We start from the raw sequence: 22,460 nt of genomic DNA, 5'->3' as shown, positions 1-22,460 counted from the left end.
GTGTGTGCATGGCAGTCGCGGGCATTTTGTTCATGAAATGAGAGCAAGTTAGGCAATGTTATGACACTAGTGAGTCATCAACCCGGGATGGGTGACAATGAGTAACGAAGTGTTCGAGAGAATTGTGACTATTTGTTTATCTGTAATTGTTGTTAAATGTCATTATTGGATCAAAATGTGTTAGTGAGTGCCATGCTTGTAGTGTGAGCATGATTGGCCCCACCCCTTCACCACAGAGGCACCACTCAGGGCCCTGTATGTACACTCAAGGCCTCGCTGATTCAGTGCTAGAATCATTTCCTTTTTGACACTTGCTTACTACCTCTGAATGTATAATGACTCTTTGCTAGCATCCCCCCATAACTCTGGTAAGTGTAAATGTAAGACATGTACTTTATTTTTCTTTGTAGGAGGTCCTCCCATGGTGGCAGACAGACGTGAGTAAAGTGCAAGTCCTTGAGTGAAATAATTTTACTGTCACATGGAGCAACTAACTCTTTCAGCATTATTAAATAATATTTTTTTTATACGGATCAATTAACAGATTTGGCATGGCTTTCCATTACAGTGTGTGTGTGTGTGTGTGTGTGTGTGTGACGAAAAGTGAACTACATTTTTGGTGCGGGCTCCAGATGAATCAGTGATTGGTGTTTATGAATGATGTGTGGACTGGTGTGGTCATGAGCATTTGGTCAAGTGTCGTCGTAAATAATATGGAACAGATGCTTAGTTTATGAGTAGCTTCTCTGTGATGGTGTGCCCAGGTGTGGTGAAGGGTTCATGTCTCCCACAGAGTGACTTCCTGCTGGAGTTCTGTGACAGCAGCGTGAGTGGTGACAACAGGAAGGGACCTGGCATGCCCATTCCTCGCGGACCAGGAAACAGAGTGATGCCCAACCACCACTTCCCGGACCTGTCCAGCATGGCCCTGCAGATGGAGGACCACAGCCTGCTCCCTGGACAGTCTTCCAGCCAGCAGTGGGACGCTCCAGCCAGCTCCGTGTCCTCCCTGTACCAGGAGACAGGCAGCAGCCTCTCACCGCTGGGTCCCAACTCCCCGTCACTGTGGCCGCCTCAGTCTATGGACCTGGACGTTGACATCAAATTGGAGCCATTGGATGACCTATCAGTGGATGACCTTCTGGCTGGCCACCCTCTGGGACTCAACCCCACTGAGGACGTGTACCTCGATGATGTTAATCTGGACGACTTACTCATGCCAGAGCCGCTGGCTGGGCCAAGCCTTGACCAGCCCCAGTCCCCCAATGCTATGATGGCCGTGCCCCCTGATGAGGTGATGGGCAACCACCGAAACTTTTCCTCCCCCCCACCATCCATACCAAGTAATGGATTGCGGTACACCCAACCCATCAAGGCCGAGAGCACCTCCCTCTTCTCCTTGCTGGCCTCCTCCTTCCCTCCTCAGGGTGGGGGCTGGCGAGACCCTCTCCTGACAGCTTCCTCCCTCTCCAGCCAGAATACTGGCTCACAGCTAGGGAGCATTGAGGAGTGCCCTGGTGACCAGAATCAACACACCATGTCTCAATTTCAACAACAGCAGCAACAGCAACAACAGCAGCACCATCACCAGCAACAGCAGCAGCAACAACAGCAGCAACAGTGCTCACCTCAGGCTTCAGAGCCCACTTCAGCTCTCCAGGAGCTCCTGCTAAGATCTCCTTCTACTCCGCTGTCACCTCACCGTGTTTCCTCTCCAAAAGGAACCCCCTCCCCACAGGAACCTCCCATGGGCACATCAGTGCCCCGACCCACATCCCTCTCAGCTGCCAACCCTTTGCTGTCTGCTCGCCTCTCATCATCAGCCCCAAGCCACAACTTCTCACTGGAGCAGGCCTGGCAGCGGCGGGAGCCCCGCCAGCACCTCTTGTCCACTGGCTCCCTTGCTGAGGAGCTTGGTGGGTCAGCTTCCTCCCTCAGCACAGTTGGGGGGATCCTCTCCCCAGGTGGCCACGACCTCTCCATTGATGAGGGTATTGACTCTGATGAGGCATCAGACAATGAACACTATGATTCTGAGTCAGACAATGGTGAGTAAAATGTCATACCACAGGTTTTCATATTGCTAGCACTTCACCCATAAAGTAGCACAGCTGATAATATTTTATTAGAAAATAACAGTGGTCTCATCTATGAAGTGCCTGGTTGCATTGTATATTTTTTTCTCTTTATGAAGATTTTGAATTTACTTGAACCATTAAATGCAAGATGCACATTTACAACTGTGCACATCACTGTTCCAGACTCGGTGGTGAGTGAGGACACGGGTAGCATCTCTGGCTCGCTGGGCAAGAAGGAACGTTACTTCTGGCAGTACAATGTGCAAGCCAAAGGTCCTAAGGGTCACCGCGTCACCATCAACCAACAGGACCGTGACCCCCACAGCCTGCCCTCCGTCATGGATCCCGTGTTCTCCCCGCTCTGCTCCATTCAGGGCATCAAGCACAGGTGAGAGACGGTGTGTTTGTCTGGTGTTGTGGTGCTTCAGAGTAGTTGGTGTGTTACCTATCATTTTAAGTGAGCATATGTAAAATATTAAGCAGTAGCTGCATTCATCACAGTCAACAAAGACGCCTTTCCTCCAGTGGGAAGGCTCGCCGTGGTGACGGCAATGACCTCACTCCAAACCCTCGCAAGCTGGTCACCATTGGGCGGGAGCTGGAGAAACTGAACAAGGTGAGACTTGCTGGTTCAGTGCACTTGGCTGTGAATGTGTTACCTTTCACTCTAATACTGGCAGTGAATAACTTTGTTCTGCAGGAAGATGACCTGTCTCATAACTCTTGATCTTGCTTCAATTAGCATTATAGTTTGTCCTGTCGTGGACATTACATCCACATCTATTTCCTGTCCTCAAAAGTGTGTATTTTCCAGACAATAAATGACATGACCCCAGTGTCAGAGTTGCCCTTCAATGTGCGGCCAAAGTCCCGCAAGGAAAAGAACAAGTTGGCATCCAGGTAAGGTTACCTCTGGAATTATTATCAAAGACAATACTAGAGCAGTATAGTATATGAATGATATAATTAGTAAATCTCTTCTTTTGTAATGATTATAAACTAAAATGTTATTGTTGACTTTGAAAAGATTCTTCCAAGAGAGGCTTTAAGAAATAAGATTAGCTTTAAAAATTTTGTTTTGTCAAGGAAAATTAACAGAAAACTCAACCCTTCAACAGAGCTTGCCGTCTGAAGAAGAAGGCCCAACATGAGGCCAACAAGATCAAGCTGTATGGCCTGGAGCAGGAACACAGGGGAATACTGACTGCTATTGAGGACATTCGTAATTCCTTGCTGAGGAAGGTGGAAATGGGTCCCAATGGTGTAATCCCGTCCCCTTCACCACACCCTCAGTCTTCCCCTGGTACTGCACAGTCGTCCCAAGCTGTGCTCTCACAGCACATCGAGAAGCTGTGCAAGCTGATCAACAGTGAGTAATATGGGTCATTATCATACATAATATAATATGGTGTAATGGGAGAGGTCCTTTAAGATGTTGCTTGTTCTAGCATAATTTTTTTTATACAAACATTGAAATGCTTTAAAGCATCTGCTAGAAGCACTTGTGGACAAACTTCATTGGTGCCCAGTCAGATCCTGCATGCCACTTTTCTCTGTCTGCCACTTCGTATCTTTGTCATCTTCGAACCATTACTTGTTCCTTACAAATTCAAAGGAATTCTATATATAATACTCAAAAAAGTTTTCTTGTTACTTGATGTAACATTGAAAATTTACTCATTGCTTATTCTGCTACCTTCCCAGTTGTTTTCGTAAATTAATGTTGTCCATCTTTTCAGAGCACCGCATTGCTGGCCACACCACAGACTTCGTCAACAAAGTTATTGAAAACTGTCAGAATGGAAACTCAACTGGTGGACTGGAGGAACTGACCAAGATCTTTAGCAATGCCAATCTGGCCACCAGCCCGCCCTCGTCCAGGGGCACTTCTGGGTTCTCGCCTCACTGAGATTCTGGTCTGACAGAGTCACATGGTGCACACTTAAGGTGCTTAAGGTTTAGTTTTGAGCACTATTCTAAGGTAAGGAGACATGTCCAGTTTTCAAGAACAAGCTAGCTGCTATAGTCTATTTGTCCAGCTGCTAAAGCAAGCAAACTGCACAAGCCCTGGTAAGTTTGGAAACTGAATGCTGATAGGCTGACATGTTCTCAAGAGTAGTGAACATGCACCACTCAGTTTTTAAGATTTGACTAGGCACGTGCAGCTTGCTGGACTCCAGTCTGGATGATAAGTCTATATATATTAGTGATATCCATGACTTCAAAAGTAGTTATAGGTTTTATCATTCTACACATGCGGTGACCTCATTCTTCCTCACCTGGGTCTTAAGTTAATGTACCATGTGAGAGTGATTTGCTTCTGAGAAGAGTTTTATGATCAGTGATCACAAGCTAGATAAGAGCCAGCACTGCAAGTGCTGTGTCTGTGATGGTGGCAGGTGGAAGGAACTAGCTAAGCTGGATCCCCACACCAGACATTGGCTGTGACTGTTTGAGGAACGACCGACATGCTACAAAACACATCAAGTGTTGCTACTGTAGGTCTTAGGATACTTGAAGGGCACTGCAGGATAGACAGGCCTCTCAGGAGTGCCACCCACATACACTGTCCAGCAGTTATTAATTGACAGTTTGAGACTTATTTGATCTTTCTTACAATTCAGCAGGTGTCCCAAAGTATGGGCACGTGACTTAAATAGCTATTTATTTCTGCAGTAACTGTACAATATACAAACTCTCTTACCTAGAGTAATGCAAGTGTCTTATGTTCAGGCAACACCCAGACACATTATCTGATATTTTAACAGGACTAAGTCTGTGAACTGAGTTTTAGATCAGCCTGCTAATAAAGAAGAGACAAGTTTGTAAGTAGTTGCCATAGAAGACATTTATCACTAAACTCCTGAAGCATTAACTATAAAGCCTGCAAAGGAAACCTTCAGTATTGGTAGAATGAGTTGCCCTGAGGTCCACCAATGCTTGTTCATCACTCAATTTTTGTTGCTGTTGTGGAGACTGTTGTAAATATGTGTTAGTAATTGCCAGGGATGAATGATAACTCCATTTATTGCGTATTGTACATATATTTTTTGCAGCTTCTGTCTGTTAATATAGTATCTAATTATCCATTGAACCCAAACATATGTGGTGGTCTGTAGCATTCCTGCTGATTGATATTTATATAGCAAGTAACCTTAGGATCATACAAAAATGAAACCTTTGTAGCGCAGTGTTTTGATGCTGGGAGAAGACTTGCCATACATCTCGTCTAGCCAGGACAATTGCTTATCAATGTAGATGTTGTGAGAACTTTAACAGAAAAATCATCCCATAAAGATTGCAGGTTAGATTTTTTTCCTTCTTGGCGAGTGTTTTAAGTACTACTACTGCAGCCTATACTCACACGGCAGGATCTGTATTTAGCACATCTACCTGAACCATAAACCCACAGACCCATGCACATACACACAAATAGTATATATGTATATATATTGACCTAAAATTGCTTAGGTCTCCCAACAGTGAAGCATCTGCTCTTTTTCTTGTTACCTATACCAAGCCTGTCACATAGTACAGTCGTCATAGTAGGTATATCCTTTCACCTGTGCATGTTGCCCCTAACAGCTCAAGTTCCTAATGGCACACTCCTTAATTCCCAACGATGACATGAACACCACTGACATCTGAAGGTTGTGCGATACAGGTTAACAAGACCTGACAGCAGCTTTATTGGCTGCCTTGCTTGATGCTCTGAGGTTAGAAAAACAATACTACTTGGCCCACCTTCAAGTGGTTACTTTGAAAATGTCAAATTAAAATTTTCCTCAAGTGCAGCTTTAGCCATGAGAGGGAGTAACTGGGAAAGCCTTAGCATATTCTGTTGAAGTGATGGAATTGCTTAAAGCCAAGTATTTGCAGTTCTGTTTTCTGCAGTCAATTGGCAGAATACTACTGGGAGCTGCTGTCCTACCATTTGTTTCCTCTGTAACTTAGTGAGTAGGAGGATCACAATGAGTACAGGAGAGGCAGAGTTGTTGGCTCAGTGTTGCTTTATCCTAAAACAAGCAAGCTGAGAGTCTAGATTCAGTAGGAAGGAGGGATATTGTTCTGCTCTTTACACAGAGGCAGGACAGCCTCTTTATTATTTTATTCCTAAATGTGTTCTTTCTGTGTTTTCAGCATTATCAAGAAAACCTAGACTGAACACCACTATTTCTCAGTCTACCTTTTGGCACACTACACAGTTAACAGTTATTTTCCTTCTCTGAGTTGATCTTTCCTTTATCTCACATTCCATTTCACTGTAATACATTACTCAAACATTAGGAAGTGCTCAGTGCAGGACACTTGATTCCTAATATTGAAAGGTGAGGTCTGACATCAGACATCATTGGTGTGCAGTGGTAGTAAAAATAACCTATTCATGAGCATATAGAGAAACCTTGTCATTGTGAAATAATAATATACAGTAAAATTCAATAATAACAATTCAGCTTGGCTGCTATCAATACAAAACTATCTGTGGATCTTGTGAACCAACTTCCCTCATGGCTACAGTGGATGTTTGCTTGGAATATTAAACTTAAGGAAGATATACACAATAGGCATGAGTTTGGGCTGCAGGAAATAACTCTTGTCAGATGGAATAGTTCATAAATCTTTTATCACGATAGTGTTAGAAAAATGAGCCGATTCTCTTTAACTGATCAGCTGTTCCTGATAAGCTTGCACTCGTACACCTGTCTCCACTTGCTGTTAAGGCCATGTACAAGGGTCACTACACTTAAGATGCAAAGTTGTGTAGACATGCTGCAGAATGTTTAACCTCTGAGCTTTAGTAATTGTAGGGCACATGATGTCATGCTACATCTTGAGTACCACTGAGTTTGATTTTATTACAGGCCATTCCCTGTACTCAGAACCTATTATATAAACTCATGAGTATAGATGAAAGCTTACTGTGAAGGAGAAAACACAGCATCATCTTTGCCATGCTGTGTGATGTTAGGGTTTCTGTTTAGGCAGAACACACATACTGTTAATGTACTTTTAAGATTACACTGTAGACATTTTCACTTTGACCACAGCCCAGCATGCAGGGAAATTAGGGAAATTACCCTGTGAGTAAAACCTGTTTTAGTGAGAAGGTGGTATTGTAGTAACTTGTAAGGCAGATTATGGCAAGTTTGAACCAGCATATAAGGATGAGTTTGTGTACCTGATAATGTAGGTTAGGATGCCTGGTGCCTATCTAGTCGCACTAATTCTTCAGAGCATTTGTAGCTGAGGTTGTCTGGTGTAGCTCAAGAGTAGTAGTAATTAAAAATGGCTAATTAAGTAGAAATGTCGGTGCCCATGAGCTCTTCTGTTTTTGTTTCTTCTCTCCAGCATTACCTCATACACACTAAAAACATGTTCTCCTGTTCCATCTGAAGATTGTCATGGTTCCAGGTGTGAGAGTTGAGGGGGACTTACGAGGGTCTTTTTAACTGTTGCATTTGACAATTTGCTGGCTGAATTCATAATCAGGATTTGTTTTTCCTACATGTAATGGGAAAATCTTGTGCAAGACTTCCCTTCAGCAGAACCTTGTGTTCACAAGTGTCGTGTAGCTGGACTGCACACGTGCATCAGGTGGTAGTACAATACTCTTCAGTATTTTGCCTTGGAGGACAACTAATGCAGTTATGTTACCCAGTTCTGGCATTCATATATACTCCTTGTTTGAACTTGAAAAAAATATATTTTTTTATCAAGTAGGGAAAAAAAAAGTTTCATCTTGCATTTTCTCTTGCTCTTTTTAGATCCAACAATTGCTAGTGTTCCTTAATCAAAATCAACAGGAATTACCAAATAAGGTTGCTACCTGAGAAATTTTACCCACTTAGCACACAGCACAAACAATTGCCAGGTTTGGTGGAGCTGCAGTGCTACTGGACAGTTAAGTTCACGTGGCAATTTTATCTGGAAATGTGTAGTAGTAAAAAATATCAAATCCTTTCAGAGGGATGCAACCGAGCCAAGATACTGTAATGAATACAATATATATATATATATATATATATATATATATATATATATATATATATATATATATATATATATATATATATATATATATATATATATATATATAATATAATTTCTAAAGCAAGATGTTAGGTTCTTCCAAAAAATAATAAAGTAATCTAATAAAAAGTAATCTGTAAAATTAAAAAGCAGCTGTAACTTCTTTTTAAATTTACAAACATAAAAATAAACAGCCTGGTACCTGCAGTGTGTGAGCAGGGTTATCGTGGGGGCATTTCTGACACGGGCATTCCTTGTAGGAGCTCCCGTAAGGGCAGCAAGGCATTAAAGATGGTGGTGGTTGTGATTTAACATTTGTGACTGATGGCATAAATTTCCATGACTGAAAAAATATATAAGGAAAACAAACACACATGCAAAGGGAAATAGATGCTAACATATTGTAGAAAAGACACATGGCAGGGTGCTACCCAGCAAGTGCACCTTTTTATACAATTGAGTGGTTTCTGTTTTTTAGTCACCAATGAGAAACATGCAAGTAAATAATAATGTGGTTAGTTCTCAAACCAAACATTTTTCAAAGTTAAGACCACATGCATTTTGGAGTATGTGAATGCAGGAATTGTGGAGAGTCAGCTCCCTTGTAGTCAAATCAAGTACAGGTAGTCGACAACCTGAGACTGGCTATGTTCTCATCGGTTAGTTGTAAGCCGATGCAACTGTGCTGATATCGACTGGATAAGAGTTTGGATTATCATATGTCAGACTCAATTATTGGCCGGTCTAGCTGCATAAGTAACATCCTTCCTCTTTATAGGCATTTTAAGTGTTAGAAGTGGAGGTCACAGCATATTAGTTAGTTAGTAAGAGATGTATGCAAGGAACTGAGACCACTGTGAAACTGAGGAGGTGTGCAAGTAGGTGTGGTGCGGACCAAATTCTTGCTGCCTGCTGTATGGATAGTGACGATCAAAGTGGTTGGAAATGTAAGTGGTCATCGGTTGACGACAACCTGTAGTTGCTAAACTAGTGAATACCTTTTTTTTTTTTTTTTTGGTAGGACTACACTCTTAAACCTTATTGGCTGAACATGCAGTGTTGCCATAGGCCACCTGGAAACTGTTTTGGCAGGTGTTTGTTGAATGATTTGTTTTATTTATAATAGTTACAAAGGTAACATGCATGAAATGCATTCATATTAATTTGTGAAATTTCATACCAGCTAATAATACCTGTTTATTTATTTTTAAGATCTATTGGTTTATGGTATGCGGCCAATTTGTGCCGAGTTACAGATTTGTCCGTGTTCACCAAGTCACCACTGACGATGTCATGCTGCGATATTTTATGTTTGATAAGTGCAAAACTTAGTGCACCACTGTGCTTCTTAGTACTGCAGACATTGCAGCTTGGTGCCGTGCTCAGCTTTATGCTGAGAAGACCCAGTGTCATATGCTCAAGGTATGCACAATTTTTTGTCTTCATGTAAGAACTTTTTTTGCCGTTCTTCATGTACCATAATTAGTTTTTCAGGGGAAAATGCCATGTTTAAGTAATCCTAAAGTATCACAAGACAAACACATTCAAGAAATATCACATCAAGTATTAAGTTTGTTATTGTAGGAAAGCATATTGATTCAAAGTTGCAGTGTTTGCATTTGTAGTCTTGCCAACAAGCAAAGCTTTGTACTGGTGTACCCAGTCCAGTGCAAAAACTAAACAGACCATGAGTACTGTCTGCATAAGTGAACTGGGCTCAAATCCCAGGCTGAACAGACATCTTGAGCTCCTCCGTTTATTCTAAGGTCTGGTCTTTGTTCGGCTAGAAAAGAACAGATGTGGAATATGTCATTCTTCTCAGAAATTGCCAAGAATGTTTAGAAATTAATTAACCCAAATTGCAGCAAAGACTGTGTTTAGAAATTAATGAATTAACCCAAATTGCAGCAAAGACCATGACTTTAGAGACAGTCACGAGGTATCACAAACCAAGCCAAAGATCAGAGTTCCGTTGGTGAGGCGGTGAACTGATGGTTGCTAACAGGGTCTATTAAAATAGTAGAGGGACTCGGATGAAAAATTATTGTTTGGCTGGCGGTAAAAACTTTAAAGTTTTCCTCCTCCCACACCCCCTTCCAGATTTCTTTATAGTGGTGAGATACTGTATAACTGCATTAGGTTTCTGTTCACCACACCTCTCTTTGCACTAAGAGGAACAAGTAAGCACTTTCATTAACTCCTTTACACAAGTGTAGAGATCCCCTCATATTAAGAATTCTAAGCATTGAGTACTCTATGCCATCCTTGTTCCCAGCATAATTATCCTACACCACATGTCCTTGATGTGTTCTACTTCAAGGAGTTATGACTTAAAATTTAGAATGACAAGTTATTCCCCATTAATATGTGGTCATTTCCATGTATTCTTCCATGTAGATATAATGTAAAATATCAACAATGGTTGCCCCTCTGCTATTTAGTGTTGTATAGCCATTAGGTCATCAGTTTTGTTGTATGCGTGGATTATACTCTTGTAAAAGAGTTGAGTGAAAGTTGCCCTCCTTATCTCTCAAAAATAATCTGGATCTAAAGCATCAGACACAAAATCCCACATACCTCCTTTCTTCCTGCCTCTTGTGTCTACTGTTAGTCATTTACAGATCAATCATCTGTGATACGAATTCAGGTTTAATATATGTCCATATTGAAGAAAACTTAAAAAATAGTATAAAACAAATAATTCCCAAAAAAAGTAATGGATGACAGCTGAGAAAATTCATAATCAGCTTCTGGTGTTGTGTTGTGAAATGACCACACATTTAACTGTTAACTAATTACTACTGATATTGTAGTCTGTAAGCTATATCTATGTTTGTATATCATATATGTCATGCATACCCATTGATTATCAGCATATTATATAGAGCTGAGAGCATTTAAGGTTATATAGAATCCCAAGAAGGCTCTGATTCTGTGTAAGCCTTTTAAACACAGCAAACTAAAGCAATCTCTTCCTAGGTCAAAAATGTTTTTCTTTTTATTATTATTTATTATTATTCATTTTTTTTTTTTTTACTTTGTAGTTCTACATACAAAGTTGGTGCTTGCATTAGTAATGCCAAATTCAGTAATTCATGGGTGGTACTTCCTTTGCTCCAGTTTAATTCACAAGAAATGTGTTGGTCTGCACAGAAGCCTGAGGACTTGCCTACTACCTAGGATGTGATTTAAACACTATAGTGTATTATTTTCATGTTACTCGTATTAACCAGTGTCTATATTACTGTTAATGAAAATTTGTACATATTATTTTTATATAGCTTTCACTTCTTCAGAGCCTCTTGAAAAATATGAATTCATACCATTTTATAGTTTAGTGAGGATCAACCAAGTTTGGAAAAGTTGGTTTGCTTCACATTTTAAAGTTTAATTACAGTTTGTTATATACATACATACATTAATATATATATTGTATATTAAAGATCTTGAGCCATTTCTCCTAAATGGTCTTATTTTAGCACATCTGGCTTCAAGTATTCTAGATAGGAAACTATGAACAAGGGACTGCCATATCTTTGTTTCTCCAGGGTCACTCCTTCCCAAGACAGGGAGTTACCAGGTGTAGTTATTTGGTTATTATGGTCTATATTCTGCTTTATCTAAAGAAACATTAAGCACAGAGTTTGTATATTTAAATAAAATAATTAGAATAAAATGTTTTTCATTGACATAAGTATGGTGAACTGCTTCAACTTGCATTGATGTGTGATGGGTATGCGGGTGAATTTGTACCTCACCTCAGGGAAACTGACGTCCCTGCCCTGCATAGTCTTGTTCCACATCCACACAAGCAGGCAGCAACCAACATCCAAGCACAAGTTTTGCCATGTCCATGTGGCCAAGCACTGTCCAGCTGGCACAAAGGCTTTGCCTGTCAGGAGGCACATTTAGTGAACAAAACATTGAATAGCTCGACACCACAGCTTTGGGCAGAGGCTGCAGTTTATTAGATGTTGATAACACTGCCAGGTCACATTGCACCATCTAGTTATAGCTGACTGCCCAGCAACTCAGCTGTGTGGACAACACCACAGGCAACAAAGTCCTGACTCAGAATTATGCCTCAAAGGTAAGTGTGTGTCTCATGCAATGAGCTCGTATAGTTTGTGGCTTGCAAGTCTAGGATTTTTCAGGACGATGTCCTTCCATAGGACAAAGCCATCTTGCAGTCTCTGACATAGTGTCCCTTTAGCAAATCATAACCCACATTTTCAAGTGTCCTGTAAAGGTATTCTTACCTTGATGTGCCACTCTTACATACAACATATCTTCTTACAGATCATTCCCAGCATTATTATTTTTTTCAATGTAATCTTTTATCATGATATTTCCATTTTACTGTGAGAAATGAAACCATTATTGAAAATATAATTATTACCCTTAAATACAAATGGCACTTACCTTGATTTATCGGTTGTATGATGGTACAGTTTCCCATAAAGAGCATGGATCTGATAAAACACTGCATGCTGGTTTAAGTATCATAAGAACACAGGAAACCTGAAAAAGCTGCAGTTTGAGATATGTATACTATTAATGGACAGTGAAAGTACTACATTAAGATAATGCACATTTATTGACATAATTGACATGATCTCACCTTACTATTGTGGAGAAAATTGAAGGAATGTGACCGGACAACCAACGAACTTCCTCATTACAGCATCACAACTCTGAAGAGGTTATCACTAGGTCCAATAGTTAAAATACTTGTTTTCAAAAGTTTCCAAACCATACATGTGTTTATTGGGTGAAAGCCATTGTTACTGTAGTAACTGCAAAACAATGACAGTAATAATGACATTCGAATTTTAAATATACTAAAAATTACATGAAAACCTAAAGCAAAAGGTGAATCACAAAATAAAGAACATAAACCTATGAATAGCTCTCAGGCAAGTCATGAGGGCTGGGCATGGGAGAGGCCTTGGGGGGACAGGAAAGTTGGGGGCAGAAAAGGAGGGGTCACCTGGCTACATAAAGTGGTGGTGATGGGTCCCACATTCGCTGCAGCATCCCATGTTGAAGTGGGAGTGGACTCCTTCCCCTGTTGACCCAGCTAGGCATGACGGTGAGGTGAGGGGGTGGTGGTTGTGGTGGTGGTGAGTCTTGGGTGACTTGCCAGCTGGTTCCTGTGGAGTCCAAGTCACTTTAATAGTTTCTGTCAGCATGTTCACCTGAGCCTGAGTTAATGGTAATACACTCGGTGAAAAGTACATACATTTTCAGGGGAGGGTCTTGTGAGTAGAATATTAACACAAATATTTCCTAATGAATCTCACAAGGTAATAAGTCATTTTGAAGAAGCCACCTGTTAAGGCTAATGACTCATCCAACTCCCCTTTAGTGAACATTAGGTGACTGAGAATGGCTGTGAAATAAACAAATGCACTAAGACCAAACACATTGTGAAACAGTAAAATAAACAAGCCATGAGAGCAATACCAGGAACTATGAATATGAAAGCTGATTCCTACTAAGACTGGTCCTCCACTACACCATATAAGGTTCACCTGACACTACCACTGCTCTGCTTCCTCCCATCACACAAACAAATACCGGGTCCTCTATGGAGAATTAAAGACAGGGTGTGCTAAGGAGGTTCTCACTGTCACTGTAAAAGACCCACTTACCTCTAAGAGACCAACAAAGTGGTACAAAGCCTTGACGGGCTACACCAACGACAAAAGGCTCGACTGGTAAGACAGTAGGTGTGTGCTCAAGAAAACCTGAATTATTGGATCAGGACAATAAATATCAAATAAATACAAAAGCTTAAAACATAAATACATCTCCCAAAACATTTCGAGTTATTCTAATTAATGTCAATCTAGAATCACCAGGTAACACCAATAGCTATGCAATGAACTTCATTAAAAGCTACATGCCCTGCACTTTGTAACACATCACCATGTCTGCCAGCAGCAATATGACCACTCCAAGAAACACTTTTAAGTAAAAGGAAAAGTTTTGACAATACCACTTAGAAAAAAGGTCAGCAGTGGTAAGTCTGTGTCTAGTGATGACTATCTCCTCCACACATGACTGGAGCATGCCCATTATTTTCAAATGCACTTGGGGAAAATTGTTCATCCTGCAATCTACACACAGGTAGATATCAACAGGATGTTCATCTGGCAGATGCACAGGATTAGTTAAACAGCATTCTGTAACAATATAACTTTACCTGAACTTCAAGGGCTCTCAACAGTCCATCTCTTGTAATTATATAGAAATAATCTTTCTCTCCATTCACAAAGAAATGACAGATCAACATGGAAGTTAGGTTCAGTCATTATCAGGCAGTGTCATTCTTTTAAGGCATGCTCTGGGTACTGATGAGGATACTCCCTCCTGAGGTGATTAATGAATGCTGTAATGAAACTTGCTGGCTGACGACAGAATCTTCCTTTCTGACAATCCATGGAAAGCCTTGTGTAAGACATTCTTCATCCTATTTATATATAAGTACACCTATTTACTTGGAATTTCTGTCTAATGATCCTTAAACCAATTACTTGAATTTCATTACAACTATTGAAAAAAGTCATTATACAAATAAATATATCTTGATAATTACCTTCAACAATTCCCTCAATATAGCCTAACACTGAACCTCAGGAAAGACTCCAGTACCTTCCAGTCACACAGGCATTGAAGTAACCACCATACTGAACACGGATTTGCCTACATATAATAATAATAATGTCTTTACTTGTCATAAATATATCTTCCCTTCATTGATAAATAACGTTGCACAACAGTAAAATCAGACTACTTAAGAGCTACTTTTACGTAGCTTTTTTTTTTTTTTTTATCAGAACCTTGCTTAAAGTCTTAAAGCACATTCATTGGGGAAACTTCTCAAGCATCAATCATAGAGAAATGCAGGACTTTGACCAAATGTTGCTAAACTTGCACAGGCAAGTAGCTACTTATATCCCGAAGCACTGGTTGCAATTAGTATTATGAATAGGAACCCAAATGCCTTATCTTCAAGATGTGAAAGGGGCTACAAAAGACATCCCACTTTAAATCTAAATAAGGAAAGACACCAGCAATAACAATGAATGGATGGATACAGGTGAGTATGTACAATGGGCCTGGAGAGAGAGAGAGAGAGAGAGAGAGAGAGAGAGAGAGAGAGAGAGAGAAATACAAATACCATGTCTATCTTTATAATTCCTCTTACAGATTTACATTGAAGTTGGGGTACCTGAGAAAAGTTCACTTTTGAGCAATTTACCCTCAAAATATATTCATTATTCCATCTAGTATTGTTATTTACAAGGCACACTGAAGTAATTACATTTGTCTTATCTGAGAAATACCTCTGTTCTGGATATGATGAAAGTCTATGGCCACAACACATAAGAGCCTGGAATGTGTCTCTCTGAGCACAGTACAAGTGTGACTGCTGGGGAGGAGAAATGTTCATCATTTCATTCTGATGACAATTTTTTTTCTCTTGCATTTCACTGCCATCTCCTGATGGCAAGTGAAGGAGAATATATCTAAAGCTCCAAGGATGCCAGCACATTGTCAAATAAACAAACCATGTGAATGAAATGAGAAAAGAAAACTGGTGACACCTAATATCTAGTATCCTGTGGTTATATTACCAATATAACTGTACCCTTGAAAAATGGCACAACAACACAATACCAAGTGTTCAAATTACAAATACAAACAATATGCGTGCACGTACCTACATGCACACTGCTTGCTTTCTCTCTCACACACACACACACACACACACACAACTAAACCATTTGCATCCTATAGCACACAGCACCTTATATTATGGCACTGTGCCAAATTAAATATTTTCTAGTCAACACAAAAAACTGAAATGCATACGGTTTTCCTCATAAATATCAGTCCGCTTAAGATAAAGTCACTGGCCCTTCAGTATCATCTGTCTTGTATGCTCTGCCAACTACTCTTAAATTAATGAAGGACAAGATTTCGTCGCTTGCACATACAAATGATAGTTGATGCAAAGGAGGTTTCACACATTCCACCACTACGACATCAACATTACAGCCCAAGACAGAGAGGCACTTGGCCCATGACTGGATGCAAGGCATCTTGCATGTCCAGAGACATCCAGCATATAGCAAGAAATCAAAAGAACCAAACTCTTAAATCTGCTGCAGGAAGTGCTATGAAATGCCATGATGTTAAACAAAGTATTTAGTCTTGTTTTGGATACTCTTCTTTCCAGTGTATGTCAGTCGTGTACAAGATAAAACATGCTAACATTGAAAATTTTGTAAAACAATGCATCATTCTTGCCAATCACTTCCTAAACACTTTCTTTACAAATACAAGAGTAACATCTTACTTAGAGATGATGATGGGCCTCTGTCCTTATTTATACAGTAAAGTACTTTAATAAAAATTTAATTTTAAAGAGTAATGGCAGGCACAGAATGACACTAACAAAAGGCAGTATGCAGTGTCTTCTCTGTCAGCTGGTTCTTGGTAAACAGATTTTGTAACTAATACTATAAAAACAATGCTACCCAAACCATACACCTGTCAGACAGTCAAGGGATTGGAGATCTACATTAAAAGGGCATACTGATAGGACAGATGGCACCAGGCATCCCACACAACCATTCACAACCAGTGTATCCTTCAGTGAATGGAACATAGCCAGTACAAGCCTACCATACACTGATGCCACCACTTATTGCCAAGAAGCTCACTGATCATCCTGGAAAAATCTACAGCTATTTGCTTCTTTATCCAAAAATTTTAAATAATTATACTCCATACCGTAACTTAGACATTGCACATGTATTCTTTACTTTAGACCCTAACCCTAATATCTGAGTAATTTTCCACAAACATGCTTCACAAAGCTGGGCAAGAATATAGAAAGAGACAGGTTTTAACAGTCTTGTGAAAAGTCGGATAGTCAGATTGGGAAAGGCTATGAAGAGGATTGCCTGCAAGATAAGATATATTATGAAGTAAGGAAAAATAGATACAAGGGGATTGAGGATAGTGTGGAAGTACTGCCTGTATACACAGAAAGCACAGAGTAAGACTTTACTTAGCAAAGGGATTGAGGCATTAAAGATATAGAGATGGATGGAAAGTAATAATTTCCACCTAAAATGCTTACCTACTTTATCAATCCTCAATAAGTTGTTTTCAAAGAATTAAATCATACAGAAAAGGCAAATTACCTGCCTCTTAACAATATCACCCAGTAAATACGCATCTCTACTTCATGATCACTACGAAGAGATTCTGTTTTGAGCTTTGAACTTGTGACTTTAAAGACACCAGCACAAGATTGTAATAGAGACACTCACTTCACTGTGCTTTGGGTGTTCCAATGATCTCTGGGCCTCATCTGCTGACTATCAGTGACTATCAGCAAACCAGAAACTTAAGATTGACGGAACACACAAAATGTAATCTGAGTGAGCGTGGAACTACCAACCATGACTCCCTCTCAAATCAGATGTTACTAATTGTTGTTTACTTATTATATATATATATATATATATATATATATATATATATATATATATATATATATATATATATATATATATATATATATATATATATATATATATATATATATAAACAAGACTTCCATCATATTAATTTCAAAGCAGATTACTAATGATGGTGTAAATAGCATCTTAATATTACACTGCTCAATTCTATTTAGAATAGCAACTTAAATGCAGTTTAATTTTGCAAGCAACAGCATGTCACTTAAAACTGCATTTCAAAACAATGGATCAAATAGGTATAAGACAACTCAACACTACAGCTTTACATATAATCATAAACGCTCCACTGTCACATACCATTCTGTAGCTACTATGCCACAAATACAGGACAAATGGGATGGGAGTGTTAGAATTTGTAAGCCAAACATAATCACAAGGGACCAGTTGAGGTTTTGCTAGACAATGCTAATTATAAAAAAAAATGTATCGCCATAATTTAGCAAATAAAATAGTGCAGTGCAGTTAACAGGAAATTCACAACCAACATCTATGTGTATGAGAAAAGAATATAAACTGAAAATATTTAAACCTTACTACTTGAACCACTTCAATGAATTGTATGTATGCTGGACAGCTTCCCTGTCTTCAGGCAAGCAAGGGATTCACATTATTGTTCCACTAATACTATGGTCTTAATAACTGACCTGCCTCTCCATTCCACTTTCTCATTTTGTGCTTCCTTTCCTGCCATTCCCATCTCCAAAATGTATCTCGCCATCCCGGCTTGCGTCTGAGGTGCAGCAGGAGGTATTACTCACGAAAATGTTGGTGTCAAGAAGTCAAAGTGAGGGTCAAGGAATTAAGTGCTTGAGTCAAGAGGCACCTAACGTTGGGACACCTCCTCTCAACAACCAAGTCTTCAAGTCCTTACACAACACTAGACATTGCTTGTCTATTTTGAGATGCTTTTCACAGAACAATTTATTATTGATGCATCACTTTTAAGATATTCAGTGGTTATGCTTCTGCCTATACCATGAAGGAATAAAAATATTAGCACATCAAAGTGAAGTGGGTAAGGAGGGGAGCAGTAAAATAAAGGAAAAGTAAAGATTTACATTGGGAGGGAAGCAACAACAGGAACAAGAAGCACTTGGCATCCATCCACCCGGCCCAGACACAATGCACCACTGGCCACTCACCTGGTGAAGACCCTGTGTGGGAGAGAAGAAAGCAGCAACAAAACACATGGCCACTTACCTCAAGTGGAGATCACTCACTGCTTAAAGCTTCACAATGCCCCTCCCATCTCGTCCACTTCTCTGCCCCGTCTTGCACTGGCGCCTTTGGACCCGTCCCTCGTCCTGTCCTCACCACTGCCAGAGAGCTCCCTAAGAGTCCTAAAAGGGAATTCAAGTTAAACAAGGCAGATCAAAAACCATAGACTAACAAAGCAAAGAATTTACAGATGGTTCAATTAACAACAGAGAAGAGGATAGTGACAATACCTTTCAGAGAAAGGATAAGTAAAGCACCTTTAGTTTTATGGCTGAGAATAGACCAAATAAGTTCCTCATATGAGAGGCAGTACTGGTATACAGGTGTAGGCTTAAGAGATCTAATTAAGTGAAGAAGCTGTACAGAGTGCTAACTAAAGAGATAAATGACAGACACATGCAAGATTACAAAAAACAATACTCTTGATTTCGTAAGACCTCCAAAATCCCTATATTTCCAGAAAGCTAAATATAACTTAAAAGTGCAATACAAAGAAATGCTTCTTTTATATTTGTGTTACTTCTCACACCCAAAGGAAAATATAAACACATTTTTCAGAAAACCTGCACTTAATTTTAGTCCAGAAAACAAGGCTTCCACAATGCTTCAGCTGCCAATAATCAAGCATGTGACAGTGACTTCCCAGTGAAGGATGACAGGTGAACACAAGGACAAATTAGTCAACACGCTCACCTAATAACTACCATTCTCCTCCCGATATCTTCTGCGCTCATAATCTCTGCTATTTGATCGCCCATGTCTGCAAGAAAAGCAAGGAAACAATGCTAAAACAGAGTAAACAAATCAAGGTTCAAAATGAAGTGGTTGCACTCAACACTACATGCCTATAACCTCATACAGTAAGAGAAAAGTGAGTAAACTACACAATGCTGTTTGTCATTATCTTATCTTCATTATTTATCTACACAGAGGCTGAAACTCCCACCTGTCCCGCCGATCATTTTCTCGAGAGCGGTAGCTGCGGTCACCTCGGTCACGACTGCTCGAACTGCGGCGGTCCCTGCTGCGTGACCGTCGACGTTCTCTTCTGTCCCGGTCTCGATCTCTGTCTCGGCTCCGATCTCTCCTGTCTCGGTCACTTTCATAACTGTGGAAACAAGAAACACCTGTTGAGATACTGAGACATTTACATGGAATGTGCTGTCATTATAAAGCTGCACAATGTCAGAAGGAAGGGCATCAGTGGGTTGGTAAAGGCATTCATTCTGCAGTAATATCACACAAGCTGATGACAACAATGTACACATATCTGGGGACCAAACTACAGGTCCCTGCATAAACAGCAACTAGATTTCTAATAAAGTACTTATGTATCATTGATACTGGTGCTGCTATCAATGTGGTTCAAGAAAATAGAAAAATAAATTCCCACTAAATTAAACACAAGGTATCATTTCACAGCATGCACACCCCCTGCATCTTACATAAATCAACAGGTCACTCTACCTTCTCCTCCGCCTCTCCTCCTCCTTCTTCCGGCGGTCTTCTCTTTCCCGCTCCCTTCTCTTCTCTTCCTCCAGCAGGGCTTTGCGTCTCTCTTGCCGTTCTTTCTCCCGCAGCTCCTCCCGTTCTGTTCTGGCCTTCTCCCGGCTCTGAGGGATAGAACAATTCTTTAGGCAATAGCTTGCATTTATTACATCTTTAGCATAAACTTTGGGATAATTTATATTTTCTATAAACATGTGGCATCTCTTTGCATTTTAATATCTGAATGCCATGGCCTGGAGTCTTGATGCTTACGTCTCTGATCTCCTGGATGGCCTGACGCAGCTTGGCAAAACCCACGTGCTGCTTGCCAGTGAGATGGTCATCAATACGCTGTTGAGCATCCCCCACTATAAGAAAGGCACCACACACCTCACAAACCTCCATCTGCTTCTCCTGTGACGCTGCCATCTCTGCCGCCTGGGAAAGGTGGTGGCGATTGGATGCTTAGTGTAAAATATTGCAATAAATTCAGATATGGTTATAATTCACTTAAATCCTTCAAAGAATTTCAGTTCCTTATAAGAATGCAGTACATATTCATATCTCTAAAATGTTACACAAGCCTTACTAACACCTCAATCTTCACTATCACCCGCATCACTCACTTGGTGCCACACAGAATTTTCACTGCTGCGGCGGAGGGCATCTCGCTCTTCCCTGAGCTGATCACAGAGCTTGAGCAGTCCCTGGGCCTCCTCCACATTGCCTTCTGAGCCAAGACGCTCTGCTTCACTCACCAAACCTGTTATCCTTTCTGAAAGCAACTCCAGCTGTTCATCCACCCGACCATCCCCTGTAGTACTGCTCTCCTGGAGATTGGAAGAAATCAATTACCTTGTGGTACTGAATATTACCAGAGAGAGAGAGAGAGAGAGAGAGAGAGAGAAAATTATTCCACTGAAAGGTCAAGAAATTACCAAATTCAGATCATCCCTAAGTCTGATTCCAAAAAAAAAAAAAAAAATGTGACAAAAGGCTAGTTTTTCCTCTACAAACTTTTATCATCTTCCACCAATAAAGAAACTTCAACAAAGCAGAAAAATTGTCTAAAAAGAGAGAATCACATCACTCAGGAACTACAAGATTTATACCTGTGTAAGAAAACACAACCTGGCATGACAACATTAGGTGAACAAGAAGCTGACATCCACGGGCATGTAAGGAACCTTTGAAAATATGATACTGACAAACAGTGACAGTGGTAACAATAAATATCATACAGCACAGGAGCCTCACCAATGCATCTTTGACCGAGAGTGCGAGACGCTGCTTCCCTTTCCTTATCCGCTTATCCACATCTGTCAGCATGGACTCGGCATACCTCACAAACTCGTCCTCAAAGGCAGTGCGGCGGTAAGAGTTGGAGAGATCAAACTCCCTCTTCAACTCTTCATCGTGAATGGTCTGCAATGGATATCTTTATTACAAGTGATTCACAATGATGCTTTTCATAAATACAGGAGCAACATGACTGAAATATGTCGTTTTATTACCACTTATTCACTGTGCTGCTTTTGAACGAGTACAGGAATGACATGAACCATCTCTACCATGCATATGACCACTAGAAAACTAAAACACAACAGAAAGAAACTCCAAATAATACACCACAAGCATCTGAAAGTGACTCAGCATCAGTGTCAATTACAAAGCAGCATCACAGGTGAACAGAGAGAGAAAGATGTTCTTACCTTTTCACAAGGGCCAAGGTCAGACTTTGTGTTTGTGAAGAGATCATGAGGGCAGAATTTAACCAAAAAATGACGGCAAACCTGAAAATTAAATAGAAAGGTTTGTTACGTTGACAGCACATCGGATTTAGGCTCGGGTCACATAAGAAGTGAAGAGCCATAAAATCCTACACGTTTAAGAATGTCTACCAAGAACAAAGACAAGGAAAGTTAGTTAAGAAAGTCAGGAGGAATTTGGTTAACTGTTCCTTGAAATTATGGCACAGTTAAGCTAAACAAATATAATGAAACTTTACACCTCATGAATTCTGCCAGAAAAAAAAAAAATTTCTGTCCACTAACTTATCCTCTTCTAGCAGATTTCACCTGCA

General features: G+C 40.2%; 2 protein-coding genes across 17 annotated transcripts in view; one reads left to right on the top strand and one right to left on the bottom strand.

Annotated features, from left to right (window-relative positions):
• The window catches only part of LOC135109894 (protein CREBRF homolog), a 34,969-nt gene extending 23,185 nt beyond the window's left edge, over positions 1-11,784 (top strand). For 8 of the 16 annotated variants that reach the window (XM_064021732.1, XM_064021731.1, XM_064021738.1 and 5 more), the window contains 7 exons: positions 411-437; positions 794-2,048; positions 2,262-2,466; positions 2,580-2,694; positions 2,893-2,978; positions 3,197-3,447; positions 3,818-11,784. In XM_064021732.1, coding sequence (XP_063877802.1) covers positions 411-437; positions 794-2,048; positions 2,262-2,466; positions 2,580-2,694; positions 2,893-2,978; positions 3,197-3,447; positions 3,818-3,987 — 2,109 coding nt within the window. In that variant the 3' untranslated portion in view covers positions 3,988-11,784. The remainder of the gene's footprint in view (positions 1-410; positions 438-793; positions 2,049-2,261; positions 2,467-2,579; positions 2,695-2,892; positions 2,979-3,196; positions 3,448-3,817) is intronic. The other 8 variants (XM_064021735.1, XM_064021736.1, XM_064021739.1 and 5 more) reach the window with 3 other exon arrangements.
• Positions 11,785-12,686: 902 nt separating this feature from the next.
• Positions 12,687-22,460, bottom strand: part of LOC135109896 (luc7-like protein 3) — a 10,600-nt gene continuing 826 nt past the window's right edge. Inside the window, exons 2-10 of the mRNA XM_064021740.1 lie at positions 22,090-22,170; positions 21,635-21,802; positions 21,004-21,207; positions 20,651-20,815; positions 20,357-20,502; positions 19,836-19,997; positions 19,583-19,649; positions 18,872-19,011; positions 12,687-13,261 (exon numbers count right to left, since the gene is read on the bottom strand). Coding sequence (XP_063877810.1) covers positions 19,583-19,649; positions 19,836-19,997; positions 20,357-20,502; positions 20,651-20,815; positions 21,004-21,207; positions 21,635-21,802; positions 22,090-22,170 — 993 coding nt within the window. The 3' untranslated portion in view covers positions 12,687-13,261; positions 18,872-19,011. The remainder of the gene's footprint in view (positions 13,262-18,871; positions 19,012-19,582; positions 19,650-19,835; positions 19,998-20,356; positions 20,503-20,650; positions 20,816-21,003; positions 21,208-21,634; positions 21,803-22,089; positions 22,171-22,460) is intronic.

Source organism: Scylla paramamosain, chromosome 19 (genome assembly GCF_035594125.1).
Source record: "Scylla paramamosain isolate STU-SP2022 chromosome 19, ASM3559412v1, whole genome shotgun sequence".
NCBI lineage: Eukaryota > Metazoa > Arthropoda > Malacostraca > Decapoda > Portunidae > Scylla > Scylla paramamosain.
This window is presented reverse-complemented; position numbering and strand designations above follow the sequence as displayed.